We start from the raw sequence: 12,602 nt of genomic DNA, 5'->3' as shown, positions 1-12,602 counted from the left end.
AAAGAAAGAAAGAAAGAAAGAAAGAAAGAAAGAAAGAAAGAAAGAAAGAAAGAAATGAAAGTGAACACAGAACCTTGGTAGTAAGAATTTCCTCCTTCCCATAAAGTGCAACTCTTTTGATGATATGCGTATTTAAGGCATTTTTGTGCAAGGACTTTTTCACTGTGTTTTATCCACCCCTCTGGAAGTTTGAAAGAGATAATCTCGAAGCCTCTCCCAACCTATAGATGTATGACTCATTACCCGACCCAATGTCTCAGAAACTTCAGAAATCTGTGAAAACCAGTGACTTCTCTGATCTGGAGTTTGCATGTGATCAAGTGGACATCTTCCTGGGAAGTAGTGAGGAGGGAGAGGCCAGAATCCTGTTTGGGGATGAGGATGTCCAGCTTCCCAAACAGGAGGCTGGTGCTGATGAGGGCTGGCCAAGATGCACTGTCAGGATGATGGCAGATTCAGGTGTGCTTTTTGTGGGAGAGTGGGAGTCTGTCATTACTAATGATAAAGGCAAAGAATCAAACGACCTGAAGGACAGATGCGCTTCCAGGCTCATTCAGGGCTGTGGGTCTTCAGAAAGAGGATGTTCCATCAAATTTCCCTGTGGACTGTGGGGCTCACACGTTGGGGTTCAAATCAAATTTGGCTGAAACACTGAGTCAGGCTTTGGCATGCTATTAGAGCTTAGAGATTCGTGCAGCTGGTAGAGGTAGCAATAAGGAGTTCACCAAAGGAACCGTAATTAATTATAAATTTCACTTCAGACTTCTACGCATGAATTTTGATACAGGCAAAAAAGGAGAGCAGATGGGATATATAGTGTTTTTTTGTTTTCCTGTGTCTGGTAGTATTTGCAGTGTTGAATAAATTACCAATAATGATAATTAACTAAGCCAAATATTGGCGATATGGCATGACCAGATTTTAATAACATCCTTGCAAACACTCTAAATACAGTAATTATTCCAATAAAATTCTACTTAACCCACACCATTCCTGCTAGCCCCTATACCTAGTAACTCCAACCTTTTATTCCTTCTTCATTCCTGACGTCAGTGAACTTGTCAAATAAACAGACTAAGAAACCTTCCTAAATTTTCTTTAATAAGTATATTCAGAATGTGGAGTGAGGGCATCCTTGACCCGAAACAGGACGGCGTGATGCAGGCTGGGCGTTGCACTGATGCTGGTGGTCCCACGTCCTCTGGCCCCCTTCATGGTGCAGTGGACCCCTCCAGGAGGGACCTTCTGTTGCTGTTTTATCATCCAAATCTCCAGATCAAGTGGAGCCACTTAGAACATTTTCATGATTACAAAAACAAACAAACCAGCAAGCAAAAACCCTGACCTTCTCTGACTCAGTTGTCCTAAATTTCTACAAATGGAAAGGAAAGGAAGTGGGAGCTTCATAAATTGAGTGCTTTTTAAAGACACATACGAAAAACCTGCTATAGAGAAGAGAAGAGGGAAGGGGCGGCTGCAAGGGATGGGTGTGTTGGTTTGCTTACTTGTTTGTTTGTTTTAGAGATGGAGCCTTGCTCTGTTGCCCAGGCTGAAGTACAGGGGCACGATCTCAACTCACTGGAAGCTCTGCCTCCTGGGTTCAAGCAATTCTTCTGCCTCCGCCTCCCGAGCAGCTGGGACTAGAGGCACGCAACACCATGCTCAGCTAATTTTTGTATTTTTGGTAGAGACAGGGTTTCTGGCCAGGCTGGTCTCGAACTCCTGACCTCATGATCGCCCACTTTAGCCTCCCAAAGTGCTGAGATTACAGGCGTGAGCCACCGCGCTCGGCCACAACGGACGGTTTTAATACTTCTACTTTATCAATTTATTCTGTTCACATCAAGATCGTAGACATCTTAACCAAGTTCAGCCTTTCCCTCAGAGTATGTATGCTTTTAAAGCTCACAGACTCTATCGGCCTACACATCACCAATGGCAAATACAGCCTAGCCCTTGAGAGCTTTGGGTTTAAATTGTTACACTCTTTGGGGACTGACTGTATGTTAATATTAGAGGAGAGAAAAATAGAGAAAAATGGAGAAAGTGAGAGAAAGAGAACGGGAGGGAGAGAGAAAGAAACTGGGATATTCAGTGATGGTGAAACATGATGTGAGAAAGATTACGCTGTGCTTTGTAGGGACCATTAATATTGGCTGATTCATCCAAGCAAGTGGAGGCTTTTTTTTTTTTTTTTGACAAAGTCTTGTTCTGTCTCTCAGACTGGAGTACATGGGTGCGGTGGTAGGGTCACAGCTCACTGCAGTCTCAAACTCCTGGCCTCAGGTGATCCTTCAGCCTCAGCTTCCTGAGTAGCTGGGACTACAAGTGTGCACCACCACACTCCACTAATTTTTGTATTTTTATACAAACAGGATCTCATTATGTTGCCCAGGCTGGAACAACTGCATTTTTTAAGTAAAAATAATATACAGGTTTTTTGTTTTTTTTTTTTTAAAAAAAATGAAAAGAAAAACCTTTAAGAATAGTCAGTAATTCTACTATTGCAATATTTTCAAATTCCAATATTTTCAAAGTTCCAATATTTTCAAAATTAAAAATATTCAGATAAAGATAAAATGTCAGTGGAAATGTATCTCTTTTGAACTCTGTTCTTTTAAACTGCATCTCATTTAGCAAATTAATGGGTACAGGGAAAGGATAGCATAACTCTCTGCTATTATGGCTTATTTCCTTTTGACTATGGTCAAAGTAATATTGTATTGAACATGATGGTAATTAGGCAAAATACGATTTGTCACAATTGATATGTTTTACACTTATTGCTATTTTATTAATATTTTGATTCATATTACGTTTAACTTTTGGATTCCCCTAATTGAAAAATTATTCTGCAAAAGCAAATAAAATCACTTTGTGCACTCAAAGGCTTACCACTCTGCAAGATAAGGTAAATCTCTATTAGCCCTATGACATAATTACTATTCTTTTCTTCAGTTTCAACATGGAGCCCAGCTATGACTTCCTACACATCTATGAAGGGGAGGATTCCAACAGCCCTCTCATTGGGAGTTACCAGGGTGCTCAAGCCCCAGAAAGAATAGAGAGTAGCGGAAACAGCCTCTTTCTGGCGTTTCGGAGTGATGCCTCCGTGGGCTTGTCGGGGTTCGCCATTGAATTTAAAGGTACTGTGACTGCCTGAATTTGGGTGGGAATTAATTTGTATCAGGACTGTTTTTATTGTAAGCGTTCCTTTGTAACATCTTGCTTATCTGTTTAATATGCAAATGCTGACCTGTGTCTCCTCTGTCTGGGAAGATACATGTCTCCTCCCTCCCCAGTGAAGATATTCCTGAGGTGCATTTCTACCTTAACTGGAGGAAGAAGGAGAGGGGGACAAACTGTCCAAATTCATGACCATATAAAAATAAATTGTGGTTTATAAAATAAAGAGTTTGATGACATTTAGTAATTATTTTAAGATGGGCTTTGACATCTTATAATTTGTTTCTTCAAGATGATTAAAATGTAAGTACATGAAAATCACTATTTTTTTTTTTTTTGAAACGGAGTTTTGCTCCTGTTGCCCAGGCTGGAGTGCAATGGCTCGATCTCAGCTCATTGCAACCTCTGCCTGCTGGATTCAAGCGATTCTCCTGCCTCAGCCTCCCAAGTAACTGGGATTATAGTCACCCGCCACCACACCCGGCTAATTTTTGAATTTCTAGTAGAGACGGGTTTTCATCATATTGGTCAGGCTGGCCTCGATCTCTTGACCTCAGGTGATCCACCTGCCTTGGCCTCCCAAAGTGCTGGGATTATAGACATAAGCCACTGTGCCCAGTCAACAATAATTTCATTTTATCTCAACATTTTCCATGTCATCATGTCTGTGCCCTTCCCTGCCTCAGTCACGCATGGCTGGTTTGGCAAGGTTTCTGACACTGCTCAGAGCTCTTTCCTTTGGTCCTCAGATCAGTGATTCTCCGTCGATTTGCTATAAACCATTCCCTGCCATTAACATCCAAGGAAAACAGACTGACCTAAAAACCACCCTCAATTCAGCATTTTGCTATTGGGTCCATCAAAATAAATACGAATTTTTTCAAGTTTATTTCTCATGTGAACAAAATAAAATACAAGGTGTATTACAAAGAATTAGGGAAGCAGACTTAACAAAATATCACTTCACAGTAATGAGGTTTTTAAAAACATGAAAATATTTTTATTTATTTACACTTTTGAGTTCAATTTGTATGAAAAATATTTTTAAAAAGAATATATTTTATGTTCCTTACCTTATTACCAGACCTGTTCATATAGTTTTAAGTAGGCAATTGGTCTCTTTGCCCCCAAACATCAAAATCTGCAAACTTAGTCGGGCGCGGTGGCTCACGCCTGTAATCCCAGCACTTTGGGAGGCCGAGGCGGGTGGATCACGAGGTCAGGAGATCGAGACCATCCTGGCTAACACGGTGAAACCCCGTCTCTACTAAAAAATACAAAAAATTAGCCGAGCATGGTGGCGGCGCCTGTAGTCCCAGCTACTGGGGAGGCTGAGGCAGGAGAATGGCGGGAACCCGGGAGGCGGAACTTGCAGTGAGCCGAGATCCGGCCACTGCACTCCAGCCTGGGCAACAGAGCGAGACTCCATCTCAAAAAAAAAAAAAAAAAATCTGCAAACTTACGGATATTTACTAAAATGTGCAATCTTAAAAAGTATACAACTTAGCAATCAGAGTATCCTATACCTTTGAGATAGTATCCGTCATGTTTAGGAATAGTTGAAAATAGTACTTTTGAGCCTTTGCCACATCATAAGGTAGTTTCTGTGTTAACAAGAATTCACTAAAATGCATTTTACCATGACACTACTTATTATATGATAGCCCCCCATAAAAAAAAAATCACACAGGCAAGTAAATAAACAAAACAAGTCCTCATATAAGTGTGAGAGTGTACTTGATCATTGCCCACTGCAACAACTCCTGTTCTCCCTGGCATCCTAAGGCACATGAATAAATGGGCCAATGAATGAATGAAGTATGAAGGGCCTTGCAAATTACATGAAGAAAGAACTTCCTTAATTTTTGTTTGGGTAACCAGCACGGCCATCTAACTGGGGGCTATAGCTCTTGAGGTTTTAAAAGTTCTCCAGTGGAGTCTGTGAAAAATAAAAATCACAGGAAAGAGAATAGGAACAATGCCATTGCATCCAGCCTGGAGCAGTGATGTCATTGCATCCAGCCTGGAGTAGGGATGCCATTGCATGCAGCCTACAACACTGATGTCATTGCATCTAGCCTGGAGAAATGATGCCATTGCTTCCAGCCTGGAGCAGTGATGCCATTGCATGCAGCCTCAAGCAGTGATGCCATTGTATCCAGCCTAGGGCAGTAATGTCATTGCATCTGGCCCAGAGCAAGTGCTAGTGTGGATAGTAAAGCAGGTGACAGATCCAGTTCTTAGGCGTGATGGGAAATAGCAGGGGCACCAGGCAGTCGTGCTGTGCAACAATTCGCAAGTCCTGGCTAAGGCAATCTACCAGGCCTCTGATGCAGGCAAGCTCAAAGGTATGCTTAAGTGGAACGGACAAGGACAACACAAAACACAGCCTGCTATGAAGTCATCTAGTTAGAAAGCCTGGCAAATTGTAAGCAAAAAAAGTGCCAGTGATTTATCACTGAACATCCTGAAGTGACAACTAAGTAATGGAACTAAAAGATTAGATGCAGTTCATTGGGAAAAAAATCCTGCCATCAGAAATCAAAATTAGCGGCTTCAAGAAGAAAGTTGTGTAGGTGATATTTAATCAAATGGGAAACTAGACTAAAAGAGATTTATAACAAAAAAATAATCAAAAAGGACAAAAGGGTAACAGGCATATATTAATAGGTGTGCACTGGGAAATTGTTTATTTTCAATAGGGGAAAATACTACGAACAAGGCCAATGCTTCTATTCACTAGATGCTCAGTACATTGTGTTGAATGACTGAATAAAAAATCAGAAAAATTGAGCAGCTTTTTTAGTACCTACAGGTTTACTTATTTGATCTGTATTTCCTTAAAATAATGTTCTGTGTTCTATATGGGATTTAATGCAGTTACAAAGAATTATCAACATGTCAGCTACCATTTTCAATATCCAAGTGGCTTTTCAGTAAAGCAATTAGCACTGGTTGGAAGGCACAAAACAAGAAATATACATAAAATATATATGTATCATTTAATCTCGAATTCTTAATCAAATGAACAAACTTATATAATCTATATTAGAGATTTAATCAAAGTATGTAAATTATATATAAGAAATATAGTTTATGAAATATAGCACATTATTATAATAGATTATTTATCTAATGCCTATAATGGTTAAGTCAGTGATCACCAAAGACATCTCTGCTTGGTTGATGATGATACACGGATTATTAAAAATATGATTGAAAATATTGAATCAACACAGTTAATCCGTTCTCTTTTTCTTCCTCCAGCTTCCCAAAGTTTAGCATTTTTGTTTTTGCTTTTTCCTCTTCCATTATATATTATCTATTTCTAGCAAGATGGTGGAGTATAGGGTTATATACTTTTTCATTTAGAGATACTTTAGATGGTCTATTGAAATAGAAAATTAAAAATATTAAGGCTACCAGAAGATAACTGAAATTGACTACAGAGCAACATGACTCTGAAGAGAAAAGGTTTTGTATTTTTACTTGGGAAGAAGAAATACTTAATGCAGCCAAAAGTGAATGCCTAATTGAGGGACCCCAGAATTGGGCAGGTCTCTGCAAGGTGTCTGTGGAAGTGACTTAACTTTCCTTGAGTTTTACATTCTTAACATCCTTTCCTGGCAGAGGTGTCGTGGAGATTAGAATTGAACCAGAAATGCACCTAGTTCAGTGTCTGGTACATAATAAGCCCTCAATACATTCAGCAATTTTTATAACTAAGGTAGAACTATTGGCTGTTAGTACATCCAGGGCACAATGTTTGACCATCATCTATCAGTCAATATATTTTTTTCTGGTAAGTTTGACGTTTACTCCATTGAGACTAACAACAGAAATACGGTGGTAAAAGAATGAGAACGACCATCCATCTTCATCTTCTAAGTTTGTCTATTATTATTCGTATAAGAAAGTGCTCTTAACTTTCAGGAATTAAACTATTTCATTTTGAGAAGCCAAATTCTCCAGTCTTTTCTGAAAGGTGTGGCATGATTTTGTGTTAATATGTTTGACGTACAAAAGGTAGAAAATGAACCTCAATTTTTTCAGAGTCAATTTTTCTTTGATTCAGCTCTAAAATCTATAGCCAAAAAAGCATAAATATATAAAAATGTAGAATGACATTTTTTATGTAGATGAAGGTAATTTTATATCAATTCTGTGGTAAAATGTGGTTTTTAAAATGGAAATATAATTTGATTTAAAAGGAATTTATTATTTAATTAATAGTTTCACTTGGTCATTAGCCAATCAATCAATATTCTTTGAACATTTCTTACTTATTTAGGGCACTATTCTGAGCCCTAAATGACACAATTAAAGAACCAACCCAACAAACAAATACACAAACAAGAATAAAATTCCTGCTCTCATGCAGATTACATTCATTTCTTCTGCAGAGAAACCACGGGAAGCTTGTTTTGACCCAGGAAATATAATGAATGGGACAAGAATTGGAACAGACTTCAAACTTGGCTCCACCATCACTTACCAGTGTGACTCTGGCTACAAGATTGTTGACCCCTCATCCATCACCTGTGTGATTGGGGCTGATGGGAAACCCTCCTGGGACCAAGTGCTGCCCTCCTGTAATGGTGAGTGCACGCTTGGGTATTTTCTAGAAATACACCTTTCCTTTCAAATGCAGCATCTCATTGAAGAAATGGTTTCACATTTCAGCATGTATTCCTCTAATCAGTGGTGAGGATTGCTTAGAGAGCTAGTGTGGAATGAATATCAGGCATTCATTGATCATTTAATGCAGCTAGAGTGTTAGTCATTCTCATAGGATTCTGGGAGGAGCAATGTTTTTCCTTCACTCATACAGTTAGACATTTTTCACTTCTGTTTTTGTGTGTTCTAGACCGGTTCTTTATAAGAGGTGCTAATTAGCCTTCCCTAGTTACTTTTGTCTCTCTGTCTGTCTGTCTGTCTGTCTCTCTCTCTCTCTCTTCCCCCCCCCCAACCATATATAAAATACTTACATCTGGTCGGGCACGGTAGCTCACGCCTGTAATCCTAGCACTTTGAGAGGCTGAGGCGAGTGGATCAGGAGGTCAGGAGTTCGAGACCAGCCTAACCAACATGGTAAAACCCTGTCTCTACTAAAAATACAAAAATTAACTGGGTGTGGTGGTGTGCGCCTGTGATCCCAGCTACTCAGTAGGCTGAGGCAGGAGAATCACTTGAACCCGGGAGGTGGAGGTTGCAGTGAGCTGAGATTGCATCACTGCACAGCAGCCTGGGTGACAGAGCAAGACTCCATCTCAAAAAAATACACACACACATATACACACACACACATCTATTTATCTATCTGTATATATATAGAGAAACAACTAATATGTATATATTTGAATGGATATGTCATTTCCCCCCAAAACAGCAATAGTTTGTAATTCCTTAGGAATTAAATTAGTAGAATCATTGAATCAGCATTCAAGGACAGACAAAACTAACCTACAGTGATAAAGTCAGACAGCAGCTGCCCTGTGGGTGTGAACTGGGGAGAGTGGGATGATAGACTTCCTGGCTGCTGGCCACGGAACGTATCTTAACCTAGGTGGTGGTTTCAGGGGGGTCTCCACAGGCAAACACTCCTCAGGCTGTGGACCCATGACTTGTACCCTTTACATTTTGCATGGTATGTATTTAAAAAAGAAGAAGAAGGTAGAACTTCATGTTTTTGCAGAGACATTCATTCCTAGGGTTATTTTAAGATGAACTCAAAGACCAGTTTAGTTTGATAAACTATGAAACAAACGTGTTTTCCTCAAGACACAGCCTAACAATACTACCGGCACCTTCAGGCCAAATAAGCATTTTAAATATTACCCTACAAGAGGCTGGGCGCGGTGGCTCACGTCTGTAGTCCCAGCACTTTGGGAGGTTGAGGCGGGTGGATCACCTGAGGTCATGAGTTCGAGACCATCCTGGCTAACATGGAGAAACCCCCTTTCTACTAAAAATACAAAAAATTAGCCGGGCGTGGTGGCGCATGCCTGTAATCCCAGCTACTTGAGAGGCTGAGGCAGGAGTATCATTTGAACCCGGGAGACAGAGGCTGTGGTAAGCCGAGACTGTGCCATTGTACTCCAGCTTGGGCAACAAGAGCAAAACACCATCTCAAAAAAAAAAAAGGAAAAAAAGAAAAGAAAAGAAAAGAAAAAAGCATATAAGAAACTGAAATCAAACAAACAGAACAAAATAAAACAAAACCTACTTCCCTGACACGTTCTGCTATTTCTATGTTTTTAAGTCCATTCTCTTATGACCCTGCAAGCTTTTAAGTTAAAGAAGTGTATTTGTCTGGATCCAGCAGTAGTGAATGGCACAGAGTAAGAATTTATGCCAGGTGTGGTGGCTCACACCTGTAATCCCAGCACTGTGGGAGGTCAAGGCTAGTGGATCCCTTGAACTCAGGAGATTGAGACCAGCCTGAGCAACATGACAAAACCCCATCTCTCCCAAAAACACACTACAAAACTTAGCTGGGTGTGGTGGCTCATGCCTGTAGTCCCAGCTGCTTGGGAGGACGAGGTAGGAGGATCGCTGGAGCCCAGTAGGTGAAGATTGCAGTGAGCCGAGATCCCGCCACTGCTCTCTAGCCTGGGCAACAGATTGACAGATGGAGAAAGTTAATTTTTGTGTTTTAAAATCATGATTATAGGCCAGGTTATGCATCAGTCCTTTCTAGTCATCTGTTTAATTAAAAATTCTGATAGTTTAGTCGTTGGTTTACTTGCTTTGGGAGACTTTTCTAAATGGAAAGTTATACAGTCCCTCTTTTCTAAGTTTATTAAAAACTGAAGTAAGAAGCACGTGGGAGCTTAAAATAGAACTCAGCGTGCTCATAGGTGAGGGAGGCAGTGAGCCAGAGTGGCTTTGAGGTAACAAGAGCCTTTGACCTAGCATTACAAGTCAGGACCATGGTCTCCCTGGTGCCTGCACAGCCCCCAAAACAGGTCGGAGCCAAGCTAAGAAGTGGGTGTGACTTGGTGAGAAGGTGGGCACGAGGGAGCTGGAAGTCTCCGCCCAGCACCCACCCTTCCCTGTCCTGGCCCAGGAGGGGCCACACCTCCACCCCCTCCTCTCTTGCCGCCAGCCTGGGTACCCCTTATATCCTGAGCGGCCTGGGCAGTGCATGCCGGTCGTTCTGGGTGCCTGCCATGTGCTCTTGCAGTTGGCCGGGGGCCGGGGTGAGTTGCTGTCCAAGGTCCTGAGGATCCTCCCTTCTGGGCGAGGCGTGGCCAGTGCCGGCAAGGCCGGGCTTGTGAGCCAATGGCAGCACTGAAAGGAGTGCCCTGCAGAGTGACCAGATCTCGCCTCACCTCCTCCCGTCTGTGTCACTCCAGACAAGATACATAAGGCTGAGAGCGATGCCAGTCTCTAGGTCACAAATGTTAGGAGGATAAATTTCACAGGCATAAGGCTCCCCAAAACTAGTAAATCTTAACTCTGAATGTAACTGGTTTCCAAAACCATTTTGATGTAACAAAGGGCAATGACCTCAAACCCTTTTGATTTGACATCCAATCAATGTAACTATTGAGCATGCAACCTCCATCTCTGCAACACATTACAGGTACTGACCGTCTCAGCATCTGTGTTATAGACCCCATAATTACTACATGAACGCAGACATTTAAAAAGATGGAATTTGAGGCCAGACAAAGCTGCTCATCATGCCTGTAATCTCAGCACTTTGAGAGACTAAGGCAGGAGGATCGCTTGAGGCCAGGAGTTCAAGACTACTCAGGGCAACATAGACCCCATCTCTACAAAAATATATAAAAATAAAATAAAATGAGCTGGGTGGGGTGGTGCACCTGTGGAGTTCCAGCTACTCAGGAGGCTGTAGCGGGAGGACCCCTTAAGCTCAGGAGTTTGATGTTGCAGTGAACCATGATTGGATCACTGCACTCCAGCCTGGGCAACAGAGCAAGACCCTATCTCAAGAAAAAATAATACTAATTTTGGGTAAAAATTCTAATTTTCTTTCTTATATCCCAGAAAATGATTTTTGCATCCCTTGGTGTATTTTTTCCCCCACTTCAGATATCTTCAGCAATTATATAGAGTCTAGTGTGAGGGAGATAAAAGTAGGTAGCAAAATTGAGGAAAGATCATGAATTCTGTACTTTTGTTAACTAATAATACAAAAGGCATTTAATTTATATTAAATTCATTACAGTTGGATTTGTGGGGAGTGATAAAACTTTAGCCATAGAAAAAGCGTGGCTAAAGTATTAGCCATAGGAAAAATACTTTTTCTATGGCTAAAGAAAAAATATATATGTATAAACTTTATATTTATATGAAGTATATACACTTTACATATATTCTCTCTATATACAGACATATGTATATTATGTATATTAATTTATACACACATATACAGGAATTATACATATATACACACCTATATATGTATATATATTCACATATTCCTACATACAGGATATATACATATTCTTATATATATATTCCTCTATATATAGGTTATATATATGAAACCAAATTTTTAATTAGAGATTGTTTCACTTTCCATGTCTGAAGATCTGCGGAGTGAGGCACAATTTATTTTACCAGTCATCAAAGCGCATCACACATGGAACACTGATTTCCCCATATGGAGTATTCTATTTATATGTAAATAAAACTTTGTATTCGAAATCTGGAAGGCAGAGATGGCTTCTCCTGTAGTGCATCTTGGATCTCTCATGGAGAGCAGCGTCTTTTATGCATGAACCCGTGTCTGTGATTTATTCAGATCTCCAGTTAACCTTGGGGCCTTTTGCTCTACTTTAAATATTTTGATAGTTCCTACATCATGGGATGCAGTTGGTGCCTTTTGGACCAGTTTGTTTTAGATGCATGGTGTCATGTTTTTCCTGGTTATTCATCTATTACCTACAAATTTTGCTTATTGAAGTTTTTTGTAGAATTGTAACAGAAATTGAAACAAGCCAGAGCCCCTTTCATGGGTCAGAATGACTCTGTTTGCTAGTTTTGTGTATTCAATTTGGTTCTATGTGATTGCCTTTATGTATGAGATGTATATATTCTAATTAGCCAGATGGATAAGCAAGCTTCTTGTTAACATTAGCAATGAATGCTCTTGTATGTCTTTATTCATTTAGGCAATAATCTGTTTAATATGTTAATTATCAAATAACAAACATTTATTTATTTTTCCTCTGTTGTTGTATTAAAATAAAATAACTCCTAAGGTGAGAAGCACCATGGCTGTTTCTTAGATTAGCACAGTAACACAGACATAACAATTATTAAGAATTAGGCCGGGCGTGGTGGCTCAAGCCTGTAACCCCAGCACTTTGGGAGGCCGAGACGGGCGGATCACGAGGTCAGGAGATCGAGACCATCCTGGCTAACACTGTGAAACCCCATCT

At 40.4% G+C, this 12,602-nt stretch overlaps 1 protein-coding gene across 1 annotated transcript in view; it reads left to right on the top strand.

Moving 5' to 3' along the window:
- The window catches only part of CSMD1 (CUB and Sushi multiple domains 1), a 2,081,403-nt gene that overhangs the window by 1,786,501 nt on the left and 282,300 nt on the right, over window positions 1–12,602 (top strand). Inside the window, exons 29-30 of the mRNA XM_011937546.1 lie at window positions 2,959–3,146; window positions 7,590–7,784. Of these exons, the coding sequence (XP_011792936.1) occupies window positions 2,959–3,146; window positions 7,590–7,784 (383 nt within the window). The remainder of the gene's footprint in view (window positions 1–2,958; window positions 3,147–7,589; window positions 7,785–12,602) is intronic.

Source organism: Colobus angolensis, unplaced genomic scaffold, assembly GCF_000951035.1.
Source record: "Colobus angolensis palliatus isolate OR3802 unplaced genomic scaffold, Cang.pa_1.0 Scaffold165, whole genome shotgun sequence".
NCBI classification, from domain to species: Eukaryota; Metazoa; Chordata; class Mammalia; order Primates; family Cercopithecidae; genus Colobus; species Colobus angolensis.
This window is presented reverse-complemented; position numbering and strand designations above follow the sequence as displayed.